The 23,734-nt window shown below is 47.6% G+C and overlaps 1 protein-coding gene across 13 annotated transcripts in view; it reads left to right on the forward strand.

Annotated features, from left to right (window-relative positions):
• The first annotated feature begins 257 nt into the window (after positions 1-257).
• Positions 258-23,734, forward strand: part of TACC1 (transforming acidic coiled-coil containing protein 1) — a 106,452-nt gene continuing 82,975 nt past the window's right edge. For 3 of the 13 annotated variants that reach the window (XM_080660902.1, XM_080660904.1, XM_080660892.1), the window contains exon 1: positions 23,252-23,371. In XM_080660902.1, coding sequence (XP_080517028.1) covers positions 23,295-23,371 — 77 coding nt within the window. In that variant the 5' untranslated portion in view covers positions 23,252-23,294. Of the gene's footprint in view, positions 336-8,976; positions 9,115-23,241; positions 23,372-23,734 lie in introns of those variants that run through there. The other 10 variants (XM_080660894.1, XM_080660895.1, XM_080660899.1 and 7 more) reach the window with 8 other exon arrangements.

Below are 23,734 nucleotides of genomic sequence, written 5' to 3' on the forward strand. Positions count from 1 at the left end.
GAGCTTTAAATTTTAAATTCCAGGCGGCCCGGGGTGAGAGCGCGTCCCCCTCGGCAGGCACACCACGGCCGGGTTTTCTCTTGAGATCCCAGTGGACATTTCCTGTTCAGCCTCTGGAAATTCAAGCCAAAAATTACAAAACATCCTTTTCCCCGAAACCAAGTGCTTGGTTCTGAGACCAGCCCCTGCGCACGTCCGTGATCTCAGGCTGCCCTCCCCTTCCTTCCGCGGAGCCCCTCCCTGACCAGCGGCTCGGCTTCCCAAGGAGAGATGATGGATCTGTAGCAGGTGGTGCGGAACCAGAGGGAAGCGACCCTGGGACCGAGGCCGAAGAGGTAGGAACCGAGGGACTGGACACTCTTGCGAACCTTTGACATTTATTGAGCTAAACGAGGCGCTTGTCCTTTAAGCCTTGGGCTAGGCTAGGGCATTTTCGCGGATGGGTGTGAGTGGTGGGTGGGTGGACTCAGAGAATAATCAGGCATTGCTTTTCCCACTCTCTTTGCAAATTTAACTTTCATTCCTGGGTCCCTGGAAGCATACGTTTTATTTGAGTTCCGATGTGAAAAGTGTTATGGCAGAATTCTAGGAATTCCCTTCCTTTTTCCTTTTCTTTCTTTTCTTTTTTACTTTTCTCTTCTTTTTTTTCTTTCTTTCTTTCTTTCTTTTTTTTTTTTTTTTTTTTTTTTTTGAGTCCCTGGAATGCCAAGGAGCATTTACAAATCCCCTCAGCTCTGAATGGATTCAGAGAGAAATGACCGGCATGGAAAGGCTAGGAAAAGGCATTTTTGCCCTGATGAACTGGGGTCCAGCTGTTTCCCAGGACCTGGACCATGTGTTCTTCTCACTACCCAATGTTCTCTCCTTCCCTCTCTCCCACCCACCATCCTGGATGGGGACACCCCTTGAGTTATCCCTCCCGACATGGAGAGGTGGCACGTTGAGCATCAGTGCTGTGCGTTGATAGGCAGAGCCCAAGGGCAGGGTCTGTGGCCGAGCGAACTGGTCTACCCAGACAGCCGCCTGTGGCCCTTGGCTTCCTTGGGGACATGCTCCCAGCTGTCATTGCTGACAGGCTAGCTATGGCAACACATGTGCTGACATTGGACTGACTCGGGGGACTCAGCATGGCTTCTGGTGAGAAATACTGGAAAATGTATGGAGCGGTCATAAATGAGACATTTCCAATGCCCTTTCTAGGCACTCCCACTGCACTGGCGCCTCTGAACCACACATTTTTCTCCTTAGCCACATGCTGCTATGCACTGTTCTCTCACAGCCTAGTAAATGGCAGGACAAAATGAACCAATCTAGTTATAACCTGTTAGTTGGTGATCCCAAGACAGCCACTAACTCTTGCTGAGCACTTGCTGTGTGCCAGGCATCATTCCAAGGGTGGTACGTATCATCACCATCATCCCCATTTTACAGATGAGGAAACTGAGGCAAGAGACAGAACTAGCAAGTGGCAGAGGAGGGATCTGAACTGAGGTAGCCCCAGTCTGGAGTCCATGCCACCATGCTCTGAAACCAGGAACACTGGGCTTTGAATCTTGGTTCCAGCATTGTCTAGCTAGGTGACTTTGGACAAGTTCAATATCCTCAGCCACAGTTTCCTCATCTGTGAAATGGGATAGTCATAACCCCACCTCACAAGGTGTTGTGAAAGGTAAGTTAATTGTAAAATATTATTTTTCTGAAGCAGGTGAACAATGCATCCTCCCCACCCCCCACCCCCCCCCCCACCCCCCAGTCTGAGTGTGCTATGTGACTGTGGAGGAATCCCTGGCAACTGAAAGGCTCACGTTCTGCAGAAGGTAGCAATGGGGCCTTGTTAGATTTGTACCTTCCATCAGGGACGTTGGGGTTCAGTTGCCAGCCAGTGCAAGACTGTAGCTGACACCTTACTAGAGTTTAAGCTCCCTACGGACAGGGTTCGTGTTTTATGCACATTTGTTTCTCTTAGAAAATGTTTCTTTAGCCTCAGTCTACGGACATTGCTCTTCAGAAGGGACACAGGCTCCCTTTCGGGGAGGAGTGCAACCAGGAGCCTGTAGGTGCTCCAGGAGCCGCCTCTTCCCACTTCTAACAAAGCAGCTACATCTCTACCTGATGTACATGGCAGGGTGCCATTTGAAAGAAGGTTTTGAAAATTTTTCAACTGCTGACCTGAAACAAGGAATGTTTTGTCTCAGCTGAAATGACTGATTGTGGGACAGAGTGGATTTTCAGAGGGATTTCTAGCTTGTCCTGTCTAGACTTTCATTTGGGCCTCCCCATCTGCCTCCTACTTAATGATCATCTCCTGCCCTAGGGAGGCACGTGCCTGCAGGCTCAGGAGGTAAGAGCTTCCCCCCAGGCAGCCCGTCCTCACCCTCACGTGCAGGGGCCGACACGGGGCAGGGCCCCAGAGAGCTGAGATTACAACCTGGCCTCTCAGTTTTTTTCTGAATGTGCCCTCCTCACTTCTGCTCATAGTTATGGGCTGTGTGATCAATTATCATAATAGCTAGTGTAGATCTTCTTTAATGATACCAGTTTCCTTATTGAGCCATTGTGCTGAGCACATTACACAGATGAACTCATGCCCTCCCCACAAAAGCCCTAAAAAGCAGTGTTCAGCATGATGTCCCCTTCGCTAATGAGGAAGCTAAAGGCAGAGACATTAAGCGACTTGCTCCAGGTCACACAGCCAGTTAGTGGTGGTGAAGGTGGGACTGAAGCTATACCCCCTGAGTCTGAGCAAACTGCCTTGAATATTTTTGTAGCCCTCTTTGACAGAGGTAAGAGGAATATTGTGAATATAGTTCTTTTATATTTTTGGCAAAGGATGCCCCTGAGAATAGGCTGAGAAGAACAGTGACAGAGCAAGGGCAAAAAGTTCCCTGGAAGTTCTGTGAAAAAGCGGACTCAGGATTCTTGTCCATCTCTGGTAAACTTGACCTCTCCTCTGAGGTTTAGTGAGAAAGAGCCATCTCTGGAGTCAGACTCTCAGGTTCAAATCCCAGCTCTACCACATATTAGCTAGGTCATCTTGGGAAAATTATCAAAATAATGATAAACTATGTAGAGGGATGAAAAGAACAGTGCCTATTTCACAAAGATAATATGATATCTTCGTCCACATAAAGCATTTAGAGCTATGTCTGGCACAAAGTAAGCACTCAATAAATATGTTATTATGTGTAAAAGAGGTTGTGCGATTAACTTAGGTAAGGTAGCTGGACATAAGAAGTAACTGGTGTTTGAGACTATAAAATGGGCCCTAATCATTCGAACTGGGGATGAAAAGATTGTGCTTGGACCCCAGCCAGGAAGGACCCAGGGTCCCTAGGAGATAACTTAGGACCCACATGAAAGAGCTTAGATGTTCTGCCAGGGATTAAAGAGGTAGAATTGAAACAACACATCTTTAGGGTTGGCCTCGACAAATTGGATCTTTGATTAAATGAGATACAATTTATTTATCCTTGCCATTATGAAAATTAGTCCCAACCATTAGACCTATTGTTATTTTTTAAAAAAGTGCTTGTTTTTCTCAATGACTAAATGACATTTGCTGAATCACTTGTATTTCTGGAAGGATGACTTTAGGATTTCAAGCTGAGATATAAAGGTTAAGAGCTAAATATAGCTGATTTAAAGAAAAAAAAAAAAAACAGTAAGGAAAGCATGACTTACAGAAGAGTCCTGTGGCTTTTTCAAAGAACAAACGTGTGAGCGTAGCTTAAGCCCGGATTAAATTTGCAATGATTTTGAAAGTAGGGTGCATGCGTTGGCCGACCTGTCCCTGGAAGTAAAAGTAGGCAAGAAGTAACTTAACAACGGCCATTTAGTGAGCACTTACCATGAGCTATGCCTTGTGCCAAGTGCGCCATGTGCGTTACCTCATTTGTGTAATCCTCATGACCACCTATCAGGTGAGAGCTATTATTACCTTCAGTTTACAAGTGATGACAGGAAGGTGTACAGAAGGAAATGACACGCACGAAAACACACAGCTAGTAAGTGCTAGGTTGGGATTTTAACTCAGGACTGTCTGGTTTGGGTTATGGGTGTCTAAATCTCACATGATGGTTCTAGTAAATTGAACCCGCCCTAATAGAAGCTATTTCTGTTTGTTTGAAGAGCGCTGTATTTGGAAGTGGATGGAGAGAGCCACAACTCTTACAGCACAAGGTCTAAGTGCAACACTCTTAGCCATTTGGAAGAGCAGGGGTCAGAAGGTGAAAAGAGCATGTGACAGGGGAGGCAACTGTACCTATGTAAGCAGACCTTCAGGCATAGCCAGGTGTGGGTAAACCTGTGAAGCAGGTTGTCTTCTTAACCCTTCCTGGTGCACTCCCAGAGGCCCCCTATCTCCAGGATTCCTCTCTCCTTTTCCTTTTTATTTATTTTCTCCTTTTTATTGAATTTATTGGCGTGAAACTGGTTAACAAAATTATGCAGGTTTCCGGTGCACAATGCTACAGCACATCATCTATACACTGTACTGTGTGTTCACCACCCCAAATCAAGTCTCCTTCAATGACCATTTATTTCCCTATACCCTCCTTTACCTCTCCCACCTCCTTCCACTGACAATCACTACCCTGTTGTCTGTGTCCATGAGTTTTTCTCTTTTTTGCTCAATCCCTCCAACCCCCCAGTGAGTACTCCCCCACACAGCTCTCAGCCTGCTCTCTATCTATGAGTTTGCCTCTATTTTGCTTGTTAGTTCATTTTGTTCATTAGATTCCACATATGCGTGCAATCATATGGTACTTGTCTTTCTCTGACTGGCTTATTTTACTTAGCATAATGCTCTCCAGGTTCATCCATGCTGTTGCAACGAGTAAGTTTTCCTTCCTTTTTATAGCTGTGTAATATTCCAATGTACCACAGCTCTTTTATCCATTCATCTACTGATGGACACTCAGACTGCTGCCAAATCTTGGCTGTTGCAAATAACACTGCAATGAACATAGGGGTGCATATATTCTTTTGAATCAGTGTTTCCAGTTTCTCCAGATAAATCCCAGAAGTGGAATTGCTGGGCCACACGGCAGTTCCATTTTTAATTTTTTTGAGATAACTCCCTACTGCTTTCCACAGTGGTGGCCTCTCTCCTTTTCTTAATGGATCTGGTCACTCCCTAACAACACAGAGAGGGTCCCAGCAGTGGCCTCCCACTGAGCCCTGCTGTGCCCGGAATCCCCCAGTATCCCATATCTAAAATTAATCCTATTTGTTGTTCGTCAAAGCCTCCACTTGACTTTTAGCAAGCCATTAATTAATAAATGAATTGATATGCAGGTACAGCTCCAGTGGGAGACTTTGATTTCTCTGTGACAGTGAAGAAGAGAAACATTTTGTAGTAAGGAGACTCCCTAGGTAGCCCGCATCACACACCACAGTTGTTAAACTCTCCAACGCTGGAAAGATAAACTCCTTGCTGAGGGCCTGCAGTCCAGACTGGAAGTTTTTCCTGTGTTACTTGATAGAGAAGTAGCTTTTTTGAAATTTTAAAACATTTAGAGCACCAACTCAGCCGGGACAGCTCTAGGAGCAGCTGAAGTATGTGATGTCCTTCCTCGGTGCTCAGAGCACTGTCTTTGTCCTCTTCTGTTTCCAGTGGCCCTTTTCCACCCCATTCTCAGCATCTCACATCCGGACTCGCCTTCCTTCCTCAGCTGTATGTAGTAAGGCATTTAGGTCCTTAATTCACTAAACAACCTTACAGCACTCATGTCCCAAGTGTGGGTGTGTTTACAACAAGATTCAACTTTTCTTTCTGGAAGTAAGATGACAATAGAATTTAGGAATCAGCAGTTTGGGGAGGTGTGGTTTTTTTTTAACTTAAAGTTTATTTTTCTATTACAGTTTATATTGAATATTATTTTGTATTAGTTTTAGGTGTACTGCATAGTGGTTAGACAATCATATTCTTTACAAAGTGTTCCCCTTGATATTTCCAGTCCCCAACTGCACCATACATAGTTATTATAATACTAGAGACCCGGTGCACGGATTTGTGCACCAGTGGGGTCCCTCCCCATGGCCTGTGGGGATCCGGCTGAAACCAGCATCCAACATCCCCCAGGGATGTAGTAGTGCGCCAAGTGGCAGGCAGCTGGGGAGGAGCCACTCTGCTCATCCCTGTCAGCTGAGTGTCTGCCCTCATCTTCCTCCCCATCCCTAGCATTTTGTGGTCTGCCGCACCCAGCTATGGAGAAGTGGGTCATTAGGGAGGAGCTCCCATAGCCTCGCTAGGGGTGCAGACAGAAGCTCGGAGAAGTGGGGTGAGTGCCTGAGGGGCAGACCGGGGAGTTGCTGTAGCTGCAGCGAGGCTGCCCACTTTGTGTGCCATCCTGCAAGTCCTGGGGTGGCTCTGGTATGATAGGAGGAGGCGGAACTCCATGATAGGATGGAGTTCCTGGTCTCTTTTTTTCCTCCCTCCATCCCTCTGTCCCAGCTGCCTGGGGGGGGTACATGGTCTGAGGGGTTGATGGGAGTCAGGAGGCACCATGCCTCCGGAGCAGTGCCTGGGGAGCAGCGGAATTTGGGCCAATGGCCCGGCCTCCCAATGCGAACTTCAGTTCAGCCCCACCTGCTTGCCATCTTTCATAGACTCAATCACCTGTTTCTCTTTTCGTCTGTCCAAGTTGACTGCCCCCTGGTGGTCAGTGCATGTCATAGCAAAATTCGTGCATGGTGTGGTCCCTAGGCCTGGCCAGCGATCGAAGTGCTAGTGTCTGGTGTGGAAGGGCAGGTCCCAGCTGACCTCTGGGCCCTGGGCAGCACCTGAGCCCCCAGGTCCCCACGTGCCCCCCTCCACCTGAGCATCGGGCCCCCACCCGGCTCCCTCAGTGCCTGGGAACCAGGTGGTTGCCTTGCCCCACCCCTCACCCCCACCCCCACCCCGCCTTGGCCTGGCGCCACCGGCTCCACCATCTTGCTGTGGTCTTGCTCTCGTTCGTGTCCATCAGGGCCAGCAGCACCTCCACTGCCGCCCCCTGCCAACGCCACATTGCTGCTGTCCACCATGTTCTGCGCAGCCCCCTGGTGGTCAGTGCACATCATAGCAAACGGTTGAACTCCCAGTTGAGGGGACAATTTGCATATTAGGCTTTTATTATGTAGTATTATTGACTATATTTCCTATGCTGTACTTTACATCCCCATGACTATTCTGTAACTACCAATCTGTACTTCTCAATCCCTTCACCTTTTTCACCAGCCCCCCAAACACCCACCCCTCTGGCAACCATCAGTCTGTTCTCTATATCTGAGTCTGCATCAATTTTGTTGTTTTTTTTTTCCTTTAGATTCCACATATAAGTGAGAATGTATGGTACTTACCTTTTTTCTAACTGACTTATTTCACTTAGCCTAATGCCCTCTAGGTTCATACTAGTACATGCTGTCACAAATGATAAGATTTCATTCTTTTTTTATGGTCGAGTAATATATATACCACAACTTCTTTATCCACTTGTCTATGACAAGCACTTGCGTTGCTTCCACATGTTAGCTATTGTAAATACTGCTGTAATGGACATAGGGGTGCATATATTCTTTCAAACTAGTATTTTGGATTTTTTTCAGATAAATACCCAAAAGTTGAATCACTGGGTCATAAGGCAGTTCCATTTTTAATTTTTTGAGGTAACTCCATACTGTTTTCCACAGTGGCTGTACCAATCTGCCTTCCAACAGTACACTAGGGTTCCCTTTTCTCCACATCCTTGTCGACACTTGTTGTTTGTTGATTTATTGATAGTGATAGTTCCCATTCTTACAGGTATGGGGTGATATCTCATTGTGGTTTTAATTTGCATTTCTCTGGTGATTAATGATATTGAACATCTTTTCATATGTCTATTGGCCATTTGTATGTCCTCTTTGGAGAAGTGTCTTTTCAGATCCTCCGCCCATTTTTTAATTGGATTGTTTGTTTGTTTTTATGTTGAATTTTATAAGTTCTTTATAAATTTTGGGTATTAACCCCTTATAGGATATATCATTGGCAAATATCTTCTCCTATTCAGTATGTTGTCTTTCATTTTGTTGATGGTTTCCTTTGCTATGCAAAAACTTTTTAGTTTGATATAGTCCCATTTGTTTATTTTTTCTTTTGTTTCCCTTGCCCAAGGAGATATATCAGAAAAATATTGCTAAGAGAAATGTCAGAGATTTTACTACCTATGTTTTCTTCTAGGAAGTTTTATGGTTTCAAGTCTTACATTTAAGTCTTTAATCCATTTTGAATTTATTCTTGTATTGGTGTAAGGAGGTGGTCTGCTTTCATTTTCTTGCATATATCTGTCCAATGTTTTGGGAGGGTTTTTAAGGATTTTAGAATATAGGTCCTTCTAGACCAGCCTTGGGCAAACTACGGCCCGCGGGCCGGATCCGGCTGTTCTATCCGGTTTTCTTGCTCTCCCCTCCGCTCCTTTACTTTGAATTTATATTAGTTCACACAAACACTCCATCCATGCTTTTGTTCCGGCCCTCCGGTCCAGTTTAAGAACCTATTGTGGCCCTTGAGTCAAAAAGTTTGCCCACCCCTGTTCTAGACACCCCCATCACACTATGAACCAGCACTTATGTGGGGCCCATCAGTAGTTATGGAGAATCCTAGCTTAATGACTAGGGGTGGAGTTAGGGAAAGGGAGGGAATCTGTTGTGTATTCCAGGCCACCCAAGATATGTAGGGTTGGGAGTGGTGGGCTTACACTTTCTGCATTTTCATTCCTGAAGAGGTAATAGGAATATTCCCTTCCTTAGCCTCACCCTTTATTTTCAAAACAAGGAGGTTTGAAGAGACTGAAGCAGACAGTAGTTGAAAAGGCAGACACAAACAGAACAAAATGTCCCAAGGCAGCCGGGGAAGGCTTGTAGGTTCATTGTTCAATGTGAGGCTCTCTTGGTTGCTCGGAACTTTCCATAGTTTGACTTGCTAGCTAATTATTACCATCTGCGTGGTTGCTGCAGCCAACCCTTTGCTGGTCCTGCCAGTCGAGTTGCCGGGCCAACCTGAGGGCTGCAACAGCTGCTGCCAGCTGCGGAGGCCCCCTCAAGTGTTCTTCAGGAACAAGCAGGCGTGCCCACTGACTGCTGACCCGGCCGTTGGTGAGTGGCTTGCTCTTCCTCTTGCCTCCTGGCCTCTGCAGTTGGTTGTCCAGAGCCTTGTCTCATTTCTCAGCCTCAGGTTTCCTCTCCCAGCAGGCCTGTGCCATGTCTGTGAGTGAGCAAAGCCTGCTCCTTTCCTTGGAGTGGCTCAGTAACCAACATGCACTGCACTGCCTTGCACAGATGCAGAGATACGTCATGGAAAAAAGAGGCCTGCGTATACTTTAGAAAATAAACAGCTGTCAGGGCTCTAGGCACGTATCAGCTATAGCCTGCTGAGGCATTTAGTTTGTTTCCAGAATCATGGGCATCAGGGCTGAAAGGGATCTCAGAGACTTTCTAGTCTAAACCCTTCATTTTACAGATGAGGGGAATGAGGCTTACAGAAGTAGTGACTTCCCCAAGGTCACAGAACTAGGGTCCAGGGGACCCTTTCTCTCATAAAACCAATCTGTTGTGTGGATGCTCTAGAAAAGTGATTAAAACTATATGGGTGCTGGATATTTTCACTTAACCTTGTAAAGTCCACTCTCCTCTGTGTCCAAGAGGTTGCTCTGAATGGCTCCTTTGCATTTGACTTTCAGTTAGGTTCAGTCAATGGAGGCTACGGTTGGAAATCAGAGGGAGTGAAGAGAGTGATCCAGAGGTATTTATTTCCTTTTCTTTTTTCCTGCTGGGTTCCCATGGGGGGTTGTATCCTCTGACTGAAGACCACAACTCCCCTCAGACAGCCCTCTCCATGTGGCTCTGTCCCTCTGACCCTTCAGGCCTAGGGTAGGAGCAGAGTCTCCCCCATTATACATCCCCGGGAAATTGCTATCTCTTGAGACCACTCAAACTCTACTCAGGCCTTTGTGAACAGTCCCTTTATGAAACTCTCAAATTGGAGAGTGTTACCTGCCAGGGTCCTAACTGATACACGTGGCTTTTTTTTTTTTTTTTTTGCCATGACTCTTTAGATTACCTTGGCTTGACAGTTTCTCACAATTATTTTTAATGACCTTGAACTCTTTGAGGACTGCTAATCCAGTATTTTATATGACGTCTCTCAATTGGGATTTGTCTTATGTTTTCCTCATTATTACACTGGGGTTGTGCGTTCTTGGGAATGTCACAGAAGAAAAGTGTCCTTTCATTGTGTCCTATCACGGGTACGTACTATCAACATGACTTATCACTGTTGGTGTTAATCCTGACTACCTGGCTGAAGCAGTGTTTGTCAGATCTCTCCACTGTAAAGTCTTTTCTCCTTTCCCATGTGCACTTTTGGCAGGAAGTGACTCCGCACACTTCATGCTAATGGAGTGGAAGTTAAGCATTGCCTCATTGAGGGTGGAGTATCTATATAAATTACTTGGAATTCTCCTTCATGGGATATTTGTCTCATCTCTTGATTTATTTAGTTGTTAAATCATTATTTATATTCGTAGAGACTCATGCATATTTATTTTATACGTTAAGTTTGTAATCCAATACTAATTTATTAATTTTATCGCTCAATTTGTCCCAACTTTGGCCATTGGGAACTCTTTTAATTGACTTCTGTGTCCCTTTGTTATTCTCCCATCAACATGGGTTTTGGTGGCTTCTTGTTTGGTTGGTTTTTAGCACTATCGTTACTATCCAGCACTGTAAGATGATCAGGGCTCATCTGGTATGGTTCGTGCCCCAGTACTAGATTCAGCCATTTTTCCAAGTAACCTTGGCTTCTTTTATTAGAGAACAGTATTGAAAACCAAGTTCTGGGTGCCCAGTATGCTTGTTGCTATTGAGGTGCTGTTGCTTCTAGTCCCTTTTAGTTAATAGAGCAAGAAGATACATGTGTGTATACTAACCTGTGCATATACACACATTTATAACTATTTCTACATGCAACCATCTGACTCTATATTAAGCAAAACATGAATTGATACTAATGTTTCCAACTCTAATCCATTACCACATGGATCTTTCTAGACCTCCCTTTGCTTATCTATAAGTTCCCACTCCAACAGTGAGAAATCTGGCTCCCACCATCTGCCATCCATTTACTTCATTGTTCAGTTGCAGTATACTAGTCTAGTGGTATTAGAATTGTTAACACGTACTCTCATGGGAAACAACTTTATCAGCTAGATTACCGTGTTTATATGTTCAATTTCTTTTGCCTTTAGTCTTACAGATGCCACTCATTTCCAGAGTTAGTTAGGTCAGCACCTTTTCCTCTCCAGCCCCTTCAGTGAAGTTGTTTTATACATTTGTAATACAGTTAGGTTGTTTTGCCATAGTGTGCATTCCATCCTGGGATCTCCTGGTCTCCTCAATTGTTTTCCTTTAATTTGCACACATTAGGTTCACTCTTTGTGATGTAAAGTCCTATGGATTTTGACAAATGGGTAGTGTCATGTTCCCACCATTATGGTATTGTATAGAATAGTTTCACACCCTAAAAATAACCACTGTGCTTCACATATTAAGGTTTGTGGAGAAATAACACCTGGGAAAGAAAAAGGAGCAAAAGCAAGATTGGGCAGGAGAGCCATCACTCTGTGATGCAGGCGGGACTAAGTCTCTGCCTGACCAATGCGGAGTTCCAAAGCAAAGATTGACAGTTTAGAGGGATCCCATGTTGGGCAAAAATGGTCAGGCCTTTATACTACCACCTTGCTCAGCCATTGGCTGGGATTGCCAGAGAAGACTGATCTGGGCTCAAAAGCAGAGGCAGACCCTGAAGGCACTGACAGCTGGAGATGATCAGATCACCGCATTCCTTGAAGCTGGGTTGCTAAGTCCCCTCTTGGAGAGGGATCTGAGTGCTGCAGCTCTGTGTCACCAGAAATACCTTTGAAAGTTCCAAACAGAAGTTGGCTGACTATTGGTCAGGAATCCTGAGTAAAGGATTCCTGCATCAGGTGGGATTTGGAATCAGATATTCCCATTGGCCCCTTTCAGCTCTTGGGCCCTAGGACTGTCCTTCGGCCTGGTTTGGTCCAGGCAACCCAGGTATTCCGTTTCTCACGTTCATTGTATCTTGCTCAAGCCCCTGCTCTCCTTCTTGCACTGACCATTTTATGCCCTGCCCTGCCCTGTCCTACAAGTAGGTCAGAGCTCCTCCTTTCTTTCCAGGACTATTCATGGTGATTCCTGGGGACCAAAAGTTGGAGTCTATAGCTCTCACTTCCGCTGTCCACACCTTTTTAGATGCTCAAGGAAATGGTTATAGTATCAATAGCAATGTGGACCACAGATTTGAGCATAGACAAGAAGTTTTGGAGTTGAAAGTTGAAAAATTCAAAGCTAAGACTATACAGAAACCAAGTCCTGATTGGACATGACCTCTCCTTGGAACGTGGAAAAAGCAAAACAACAGTGCTCCCTACTGAGCTATGCATATATCACATCTAGCAAGGAATGAGAGTTCCATTTCCTCCATCCTGACTCCCACGCCGTGGGTGCCCTGGGATTTTCACCAGCAGGTGCAGAGTTTTCCGGTGCCATTCTGGTCTTTCTCTGCGGGAAGGTGGAAAACGTGCAGACTTCCTGAAGAAAGAGTGGTCCTGTTCTCTTCTACCTGGGCTTACTCTTCCTTTTGTTTAACCTGCTTGAGGTTAGAAGCCTGTTTTATTCCTGTAACTTGACAGCTCTGTCTGGCTCACAAATGTTCTCAGATAAATGATTCAGGTCTTCACATGACCTCTTAGGACAGTCTTAACTTCTAAGCCTAAGGAAATTTGTATATTTACTTTGTCTCTCCTTAGAGATTTCCTTTAAATATTTGCTTCTACTTTCTTCGTAGCACACTCGGACTCCACAGACTCTGTTTTGCCCAGCTAGAGAACAGTAGCATTTTTTAAAATATATATTCATGCTATTTTTATATAATGAACCGGGCATAATGATTTCAATTTCAAAGATTCACAAATTAAAGCACTGCCTGGAACCCAGGCCTTCAGGACTCTCGCCAGCCTTCTGGTTTTCCTGTCTGCTTTGTCATTTCTCATTTGAATGGCTAAAGCGGGCACCTGCTGGGTCAGAGAGTGGAAATAAAGAATTGGTGGGTGAACTCTCCTTACCCCCCACCCCCAAGACCAGACAGTGAGGTTGGAATCCACGTTTAAATATCCAAAGGCTGCTCCAGGTCACTATTCCAAAGTTGCATGAGACCCAAAAAAGTAACAAGAGTTAATATTCCAAGATGACACTTGTGGTCACTGAGTCCAGGATGTTTGAATTATAGGCAGGTTCTATCGCTGAAAACAACACCAGGGCAGAAAAAATAGCCTGCTTTAAAAGAAAATTAATAAAAAGCACACAAAGAACATACTGTCCGTGAACCATTATGTAGGAATATAAATGACGAGTAAGTGAAATAAAAAAGGAAAGAAGGTTTTCTTTTTTAAGTGCTTGCATTCCACTCCCTGAGAATACAGATTGAAACTGTGAACTTGGCGGCTGTTTCCAGAGTAGAAGAGGAGGGTCACAGGTCAGAAGCACGAGCTCTCTTCTGGAAACTGCCAACTTATTAGAGGTGACAGATGCATCACCTTGAAACAGGGAACAAAGACTTTTTTATTTTATTTTTTTGGCCAGAATTCCATTTTGCTGGCACAAAGTATTAGAGAACAGTCACACACAGAGTGGCTGGTGGAATTATAGAGGAATTTCTGAGAATTAGCCTTAGGCAAAAGGCATTTGGCTGGGAACTGGCACCGAATACCTACCTACCCTGTAAGTAAGCATGTGACTTTCATCTGACTTAATTTTTTTCAGTCCAGAGGGTTTCAAGGCCAGAGCAAAGGTCCCGACCGGGGTTGTGGGCGTGTTCACTTTTCAGAGTAAACTGAGAATAAATTCAAAGACAAATCGCCAAAGGGCATTTCTCCCTTTGACATGGAGTATAACTGAGATGGTTTTTAAAGTAATATTTTAAAATTTCTAATCAAAATAACAGACATATAATCTTTGTATTTGGCTTAAGTGTGATTGAAGGAAATCAGGATCGAGGAAAGAACAAAGGACTGGGTGGGAGCAGGGGACTCTGAGTCCTGGTTCCAGCTTTGGCACGGTTTCTGTAACCTTGGGCATGTCTCTAGCATCCTGGCCTTGGCTCACTTATATAAATACTAGTGGCCCAGTGCACGAAATTCGTGCACATTAAAAGGAGGACCCAGAGTCAAGTCCCCGCCCACCCACATGCACCTCAAAATTGCATGAGACCCAGACCCAGCCGACCCACCCCCCGCACTGGGCTAGATCCAGACCCGGCCAGTCCCACCCTTGTCAAGCCCCACTGGGCAGGGGGCGTAGCCTTAGGTCCCCTGGCCCGGCACCAGGACGGGGGACGTGACCTGAGGTCCCCCAGATGGGGTGGGGAGTGTGCCTTGAGATCCCCTGTCAAGCCCCACTGGGTGGGGAGCATGGCCTGAGGTCCCCTGTCAAGCCCCGCCAGGCAGTGGGGGCGCAGCCTCAGGTCCCCTGGCCTGGTGCCAGGGTGGGGGGTGCAGCCTGAGGTCCCGGTCAAGCCCCACTGGGTGGGAGGCATGGCCTGAGGTCCCCCAGCCTGGTGCCAAGGCAGGAGGCGTGGCCTGAGGTCCCCCAGCCTGACTCCAGGGCGGGGGGTTCGGTCTGAGGTCCCCTGTCAAGCCCCACAGGAGCTGGGGAGGGTGTAGCCTCAGGTCCCTGCTGATTGCTCATTAAGGCTCCTTAAGGGAACTTGGCCTCAGCTGTGGGTGCAGCCATCTTTGTGATGGAGTGATGGTCAATTAGCATATTCCTTCTTTATTAGATAGGATAAGAAGGTGGAACTCGATGGCACCTAAAGGCTTTTACAGCTTTGTTCTAGGACTCAGTCTCTTAGTTTTGATTTTTTCCTTATGGTTAGGCAGTGCCAAAACAATGGTGTGAGGTGGAGAAAGTTTATTTGGAATAGAGCATAATTTTGCTTAGCAATGATGGCTGGGGGGTGTGGGGGAGGGGGGGATTTTACAGGCAGATTCAGACAGAGCTAAACTTCGGGAAGTACAGACATAACTCAGATATAATGTGGGTTCAGTTCCAGACCACCACAATAAAGTGAATATCACAGTAAAGCAAGTCACGATGTTTTGGTTTCCCAGTGGGTATAGAAGTTAAGCTTATACTATACTGTATGTAGTCTATTAAGTGGGCAATAGAGTTATCTCTGAAAAACAATGTACATGCCTTGATTTAAAAACATTTTATTACTAAAACAATGCTAACCATCAGCTGAGCCTTGAGCAAGTCATAATCTTTTTGCTGGTGGGGAGGGTCTTGCCTCGATGATGGCTGCTGACTGCTCAGGGTGGTGGTTGCGGAAGGTTGGGGTAGCTGCAGAAATTTCTTAAAATCAGAAAACAATGAAGTTTGCTGCATCAATGGACTCTTCCATTCACAAGCTATTTCTCCACAGCAGGTGATGCTGTTTGATAGAATTTTATTCATTTTATTTATTTAGAACTTCTTTCAAAATTGGAGTCAGTCCTCTCAAACCCTGCCACTGCTTTATCCACAGGTTTACATAATAGTCTGAAGCCTTTGTTGTCATTTCAACAATCTTCACAGCGTCTTCACCAGGAATAGATTCCCTCTCAAGAAATCACTTTCTTTTGCTCATCCATAAGAAGCAACTCCTCATCCATTAAAGTTTTGTTGTGACAACCCAGCAACTCAGTCACATCTTCAGGCTCCACTGCTAATTCTAGTTCTCCTGTTATTTCCATCACACCTGCACGTGCCTCCTCCACTGAGGTATTGAACCCCTCAGTCATCCATGGGGTTTGGAATCAACTTCTTCCAAATACCTGCTAATGGTGATATTTTGACCTCTTCCCGTGAATCACGAGTGTTCTTCATGGCATCTAGAATGGTGACTCATTTCCAGAAGGCTTTTTATTTTATTTTGCCAACATCCATCAAATGAATCACTGTCTATGGCAGCTAGAGCCTTACAAAATATATTTTTTAAATAATACGACTTGAAAGTCAAAATGACTCCTTAATCCATGGGCTGTAGCATGAACATTGTGTTAGCAGGCAGGGAAAAAAACATTAATCTTGTATGTCTCTATCAGAACTCCTGGGTGACCAGGTACATTGTCAATGAGCAGTAATATTTTGAAAGGAACCTTTTTTTTTCCTGAACAGTAAGTCTCAACAGTGGGCTTAAAAGATTCAGTAAACCATGTTGTAAACAGATGTGCTGTCATCCAGACTTTGTTGTTCCATTTATAGAGCACAGGCAGAGTGGATTTGGCCCCATTCTTAACGGCCCTAGCATTTTCACAATGGTAATTAAGCACTGGGTTCAAGTTCAAGTCACCAGCTTCATTAGCTGCTAACAAGAGAGTCCGCCTATCCTTTGAAGTTTTGAAACAAGGCATTGACTTCTCCTCTCTAGCTGTGAAAGTCCTAGATGGCATCGTCTTCCAATATGAGGTTGTTTCATCTACATTGAAAATGTGTAGCCACCTTCATGAATTATTTTAGCTAGATCTTCTGGATAACTTGGTGCAGCTTCAATATCAGCACTTACTGCTTCACCTTGTACTTTTATGTGATGGAGATGGCTTCTTTCCATAAGCCTCACAAAACAACCTCTGCTAGCTTCAAACTTCTTCTGCAGCTGCCCCACTTTCTCCCAGCCTTCATAGAATTGAAGAGAGTTAGGGCCTTGCTTGGATTAGGCTTTGGCTTAAGGGAATGTTGTGACTGGTTTCATCTTCTATCCAGACCACTAAAATGTTCTCCATATCAGCAGTAAGGCTGTTTCACTTTCTTATCATTCATGTGTTCACTTTTCATTTCCTCCAAAAACTTTGCCTTTGCCTTCACAGCTTGGCTAACTGTTTAGCACAAGAGGCCTAGCTTTTGGTCTATCACAGCTTTAGACATGCCTTCCTCACTGAAATTAATCATTTCTAGCTTTTGATTTAAAATGAGAAACATGTGACTCTTCCTTTCTCTTGAACACTGAGAGGCCATTGTGGGGTTATTAATTGCCTAATTTCAATATGATTGTGTCTCAGGGAATAGGGAGGCATGAAGAGAGGGAGAGAGATGGAGGAATGACTTGTCATTGGGTCAGTGAGAACACACACAATATTTACCAATGAAGTTTGCCGCTGTATATGGGCATGGTTCATGGTGTCCCAAAACAACCACAACCACTGATAGCAAATTGCCATAACAATATAATAATAACGAAAAACTTTGAAATATTGCAATAATTACCAAATGTGACACAGAGCCATAAAATGAGAAAACACTGTTGGAAAAATGGTGCCAATTGACTTGTGCAACTCGGAGTTGCCACAAGCCTTCAATTTGTAAAAAATGCAATCTCTGTCAAGTACAATAAAACAAAGTGCAATAAAGTGAGGTCTACCTGTATTAGAATTAGGGCTCATTTAATAGCACTCTTTATCTGTAGAGTAGGATGGAGTGATTGCTGGCAAGCCGCTAAGTAATACAGTTCTTCCATGTACATGTAGTTTGATTACAAGATAATGGGACTCTTTTTCTCCCCAATTTAATGGCCAGAATGTTGATTAGGGTTTGCATTGTCTGAGTCTCACAGAAATCCAAAATATTAGTCGCTAACCAATGTGTTCTTCACTTTTTTCTTACATAAAGGAAATCTGTAGGTAAGGAATCCAGGACAGGCTCAGAGGTTCCAGGGTGTAATGGATTCAGGCTCCTTCACCCTCAGAATTAAGCATGGCTGTGTGAACTCAGCTATCCCATCAGCATTCCAGCCAGCAGGGAAAAGAAAGAGCTCCCAAAGGGCTCACCTCCTATCTCAATCTATTTTGGCTGCTAAAATAAAATGCCACAAACTGGATAGCTTATATATGAAAAACCCAACAGAAGTTATTTCTCTCCGTTTTGGAGCCTCGACTTGCACCATCAGGGCACCAGCCTGGTTGCATTCTGATGAAGCCATTTTCCTGGCTTCACGTCCCTGAGTCTAAAGCCCCGACTGCCTATGTCTCTGTACCAGCCAGGGAAGTAAATCAGTCAACACAAGCGTCTCTGCAGAGATGCATTTGGGTCCCGTATAGACAACCTTTCACATTATTTTATAGACTCCTTTTCCCCATCTTTATCTCAGTTTCTCTGCACCACAATAGGCTGTGGGTTTCATTTTTTCCCTTTTCTTTGAAACCATCCTGAGCCTTTCTGCGCTCACAGTAATGAACCTCTTCCCAACAGCCCGTCTTGTCCACAACTTTCCCATTCTTCCCCTCCTCCCCAGTCATTCCCCCTCCCATTTCCCTTGGAATGACCCACGGGGGATAAAGACATTTCTCACCAGGAGAGGCTACATGTCCTCTGGAGCTTTGACAGGGTCATGTTTATGATATCATTGGCTCTTCAATCACATTGCCAAAATATTCCCAGTAGAATGGGTGAAGAATTTTGACCAAAAAAAAAAAAAAAGTATCTGCCAAGAGTTAACTTTCTTCAGCTACTTGAAATCCTTCCCATAAGACCTCAATTCAGTCTCATTACACTTTTATGAATTAACTAGAGGCCTGGTGCACGAAACTCGTGCATGGGGGTGTGTGTCCCTCAGCCCAGCCTGCACCCTCTCCAATCTGGGACCCCTCAAGGGATGTCTGACTGCCTAAACGGGATCGGGCCTAAACGGGCAGTCGGACATCCCTCTCACAATCCCTCTCTCAATCCAGGACTGCTGGCTCCCAACTGCTCGCCTGCCTGCCTTCCTGATTGCCCCTAACCACTTCTGCCTGTCAGCCTGATCACCCCCTAATCACTCCCCTGCCAGCCTGATTGATGCCTAACTGCTCCCCTACCAGCCTGATTGCCCGTAACTGCCCTCCCCTGCAGGCCTGGTCACCCCTAACTGCTCTCCCCTGCAGGCCTGGGTCCCCCCAGCTGCCCTTCCCTGCAGGCCTGGTCGCCCCCAACTTCCTTCCTCTGCCGGCCTGGTCACCCCTAACTGCCCTCCCCTGCAGGCCTGGTCCCCCCCAACTGCCCTCCCCTGCAGGCCTGGTCCAACCCAACTGCCCTCCCCTGCTGGCCTGATCACCCACAACTGCCCTCCCTTGCAGGCCTGGTCCCTCCCAACTGCCCTCCCCTGCTGACCATCTTGTGGTGGCCATCTTGTGTCCACATGGGGGCAGCCATCTTGTGTGTTGGAGTGACAGTCAATTTGCATATTACCCTTTTATTAGATAGGATAGAGGCCTGGTGCATGGGTGGTGGCCAGCTGGTTTGCCCTGAAGGGTGTCCCGGATCAGGGTGGGGGTTCCCTTGGGGCGTGGGGCAGCCTGAGAGAGGGGCCTGTGGTGGTTTGCAGGCTGGCCACGCCCCCCAGCAACCCAAGCGGAAGCCCTGGTATCCGGGATTTATTTATCTTCTATAATTGAAACTTTGTAGCCTTAAGCGGAGGCCAGGGCAGGCCAGGGCAGGCAGGAAGCTTGGCTTCCTCCATCGCCGGGGGCAACCCAAGCCTCCTGCTCTCTCCAGCTCCATGGCTGCTGCCATTTTTATTGGGATTTATTTATCTTCTACTAGTGACCTGGTGCACGAAATTCGTGCACATTAAAAGGGTATTAATTAGCCCTGACAGGTTTGGCTCAGTGGATAGAGCCTGCGGACTGAAAGGTCCCAGGTTCGATTCCGGTCAAGGGCATGTACCTTGGTTGCGGGCACATCCCCAGTAGGGGGTGTGCAGGAGGCAGCTGGCTGATGTTTCTCTCTCATCAATGTTTCTAACTCTCTATCCCTCTCTCTTCCTCTCTGTAAAAAATCAATAAAATATATTGGAAAAAAAAAAGGGTATTAATTAGAGGAAATAATTTAATATTGCTATTTGCCCTTTCTCTATAATAGAAGTGTCAGAGATGAAAGAAAATTAGTAAAATGTATATGAAAACCTTCCTTCTGTCAGAGTCTGGGGCCCACCATGGGACCCAGAGTCAGTCCCCGCCCACCCACATGCACCTCAAAATCGCATGAGACCCAGACCCGGCTGGCCCCTGGGCTAGATCCAGACCCGGCCAGTCCCACCCTTGTCAAGCCCCACCAGGCAGGGGATGTAGCCTCAGGTCCCCTGGCCCAGCGCCAGGATGGGGGGCGTGGCCTGAGGTCCCCCAGCCCAGACCAGGGTGGGGGGTGTGCCTTGAGGTCCCCTGTCAAGCCCCACCAGGTGGGGGACACTGCCTGAGATCCCCTGTTAAGCCCCACTGGGTGGGGTGCATGGCCTGAGGTCCCATCAAGCCCCGCCAGGCAGGGGGGCGCAGCCTCAGGTCCCCCGGCCTGGCACTGGGAGGGGGACACAGCCTCAGGTCCCCCATCAAGCCCCACCGGCAGGGGGGGTGCAGCCTCAGGTCCCACGTCAAGCCCCGCTGGGCGGGGGGTGCAGCCTGAGTTCTCCCGACCCAGCACTGGGGGTGTACCTTGAGGTCCCCTGTCAAGCCCTGCCAGGCAGGGGGGCACAGCCTCAGGTCCCCTGGCCTGGTGTTGGGGTAGGGGGCATGGCCTGAGGTCCCCTGTCAAGCCCCGCTGAGTGGGGAGCATGGCCTGAGGTCCCCTGTCAAGCCCCGCCAGGCATGGGGGCGCAGCCTCAGGTCCTCTGGCCCAGTGCTGGGGTAGGGGGCGTGGCCTGAAGTCCCCTGTCAAGCCCCACTTGGTGGGAGGCGCGGCCTGAGGTCCCCTAGCCCAACACCAGGACGGGAAGTGCACCTTGAGGTCCCCTGTCAAGACCCGCTGTGCAGGGGGTGCGGTCTGAGGTCCCCCGGCCTGGTTCCAGGGTGGGGGGCACATCCTGAAGTCCCTTGTCAAGTCCCACCTAGTGGGGGGTGCGGCCTGAGGTCCCCCGGCCTGGCGCTGGGGCGGGGGGAGCTACCTGAGGTCCCCTGTCAAGCCCCACAGGGGCAGGGGAGGGTGTAGCCTCAGGTCCCTGCTGATTGCTTGTTAAGGCTCCTTATGGGAACTTGGCCTCAGCTGTGGGTGCAGTCATCTTTGTGACAGAGTGATGGTCAATTAGCATATTCCCTCTTTATTAGATAGGATAATTGAAACTTTGTAGCCTTGAGTGGAGGCCAGAGCCAGCCAGGACGGGCGGGAAGCTTGGCTTCTTCCATTGCCAGGGAAACCCAAGCTTCCTGCTTGCTCCATGGCTGCAGCCATCTTGGTTGGGTTAATTTGCATACTCACTCCTGATTGGCTGGTGGGCGTGGCTTGTGGGCATAGCAGAGGTATGGTCAGTTTGCATGTTTCTCTTTTATTAGTGTAGATGTGTATTTTCCCACCCCCCAAAATACTGTGATGTGTATGTCTACAATGTGGCAGCACCCTGAACTCAAGGAACCCTCTGGCTATAACAGAGTGAAGATAATGTATGAACAGGAAGTCAACGTTAAACATAAAAAAGGAAAACTATGGCCCTAACCGGTTTGGCTCAGTGGATAGAGCATCAGCCTACAGACTGAAAGGTCCCAGGTTCGATTCTTATCAAGGGCATGTACCTTGGTTGGTTACAGGCACATTCCCAATAGGAGGTGTGCAGGAGGCAGCTGATCAATGTTTCTCTCTCATCGATGTTTCTAACTCTCTATCCCTCTCCCTTCCTCTCTCTAAAAATTCAATAAAATATATATAAAAAAAGAAGAACTATGTTATAAATAGAAGTCTCTGAGTTTTCTGGAGACATTAAAATGTAGCCACATACATCTTTATTCTCTTAGTGCTTCCCGTCAAGAATGACAGTTAATGTTGAACACCTTTCTGTGTGCTCACCCACAGGCTCATTCATTCATTCATTCATTCATTCAGTAAACATTGTATACCATCCAGGGTACAGGCACTGTGTCAGGCACTGAGCTTGGATACAGAGATACAAAAGCGTACTTGCCATTAAAGAACTCAGATTCTAGTGGAAAGACGAAGGAGTGAAGAGATAATTACAAAATAAGATTGGTAAATGCTATGTTAGAGAAATTAACAAGTGTTATGGGAACACCTGGAAGGAAGGTGATAATAAGCTTGTAAGATGACTACATTTATCAACAAGTGAGCGCCAAGCAGGAACAATGAAAACAAAATAAATTTCCTATCTTTACGAGTTTTACATCCCAGTGAAGGAGACAGCAATAACAAAAAAAAGATGTAATATCAGGATTCAGGACAGTGTTATAGAAGGAGGTTTGCTTTGGATCTGGAAGGGTAAATAGGTAGGTGTTAGTGAAAAAAGACATTCCAATTTTTATAAAACCCTCTTCTCCCAAAGAAACACCCCAAAAACCCAAACACTGGGGTGGACAGATGGCCGGTGAGGAGGGAGGTGGGAGGCAGGAATGGGTGAGACAGAGCATAAAATATTCCGAAAGGGAGTTATTAGGTGCAATGGGAGGGAGAGCGGGCATTCCCTCCTCCCCCCGAGTTTGGAAGAGCATCCATTCATTGGTTGTCAAACCCAGAAAGGACATTAAATGTGCTTCCTTGCTTTACAGATGAAGAAATAATTCGGAGGGGGTGAAGACTCTTGTTCCAATTCACCCAGCTAGTCTGGGGTAGAACCAGGATCAACCCAGTTTTCTGTAGAACTCAGCCCAGGCCTCACTCCTGCCCCCGTGCGGGGGAAGCTGGCGCTCAGAAGGCAGCCCGTCTCCCGCTTGGCGCACACCGCCCGCTACTGGTGCTTCTCGGCAGAGCTGCCTCGCGCGGGGGCTCCCAGGCGCCTGCCCGCTGCCCCGGCGCCGCCATCGCCCTACCGCCCGGGCTGGGAGGGCAGAGAGAGGCGTTCCCCAGCCCGTAGGGCTCCGAGGGCGCGCCCAGGTCTCCCGTCCTCTCCACCTGCTGCCCGCCGCCGCCTTGGGGCTTCCTAGCTGGGAGGTGTGGCGCCCGGCCCCAGCGTGACCTGGGCATCAGCATCTCCCTGCGGAGTCTCGGGCGGGTGCCCGGGCGGCGCCGCAGGCTGAGCTCTGCAATTGGCGGAGAAGTTGGCTGCGTCTCCAGCCGTCCTTTCGCCGACTTTCCCCGGGGCCGGGACCCTGAACCAGGGCTCCCGGCCACCCCCGCCCAACCCTCGGCCCCACCCTTCCTCCCGCCCGCCGCCTCCGCCCGCCCCCGCCGCCTCCTCCCTGCCCAGGGTCCGGGTCGGGCCGGCGCTCCAGGAACACGGGAGGGCGCAGCGAAGGCGCGAGCTCGGAGCAATGGGAGGCTCCCACTCTCTAACCCCGAAGGGCCGGGAGCTGGCCGGGGAGAGGCCCCCGAGACCCAGAGAGACCGCGTGAGTCCCGGAGGCCTCCCCGGGGCCGCCGTTCGGGGGTTTGCGTGCTGGCCGGGAATGGAAACCCGGCGCCCATCTCACTAGGGCTGGGAAGGTGGGGTTCCCGCTTCGCCCGCGGGGGCGCAGGGACTCTGGGGTTGGCTTGGTAGGACATCCCGCCCCGACCCCTGCTGGGTGGCGCGCCCGGCCAGGACCCCACCGCGACTAAAGCGCGCCCCAGCGGGGCTGCTGTCCTGCTCCTCTTCTCGCTGCGCGGGTGGGAGAAGAGGACCTCGAGTTTTCCAGACTCGGGGAAGCAGGAAAACACACGTGTCCTAAAGAACTCTGAAACGTTCAGGAGTCAAGCTGTTTGTAGGGAAAGGG

The sequence above is a fragment of the Plecotus auritus genome (genome assembly GCF_963455305.1).
Source record: "Plecotus auritus genome assembly, chromosome: 3".
NCBI classification, from domain to species: Eukaryota; Metazoa; Chordata; class Mammalia; order Chiroptera; family Vespertilionidae; genus Plecotus; species Plecotus auritus.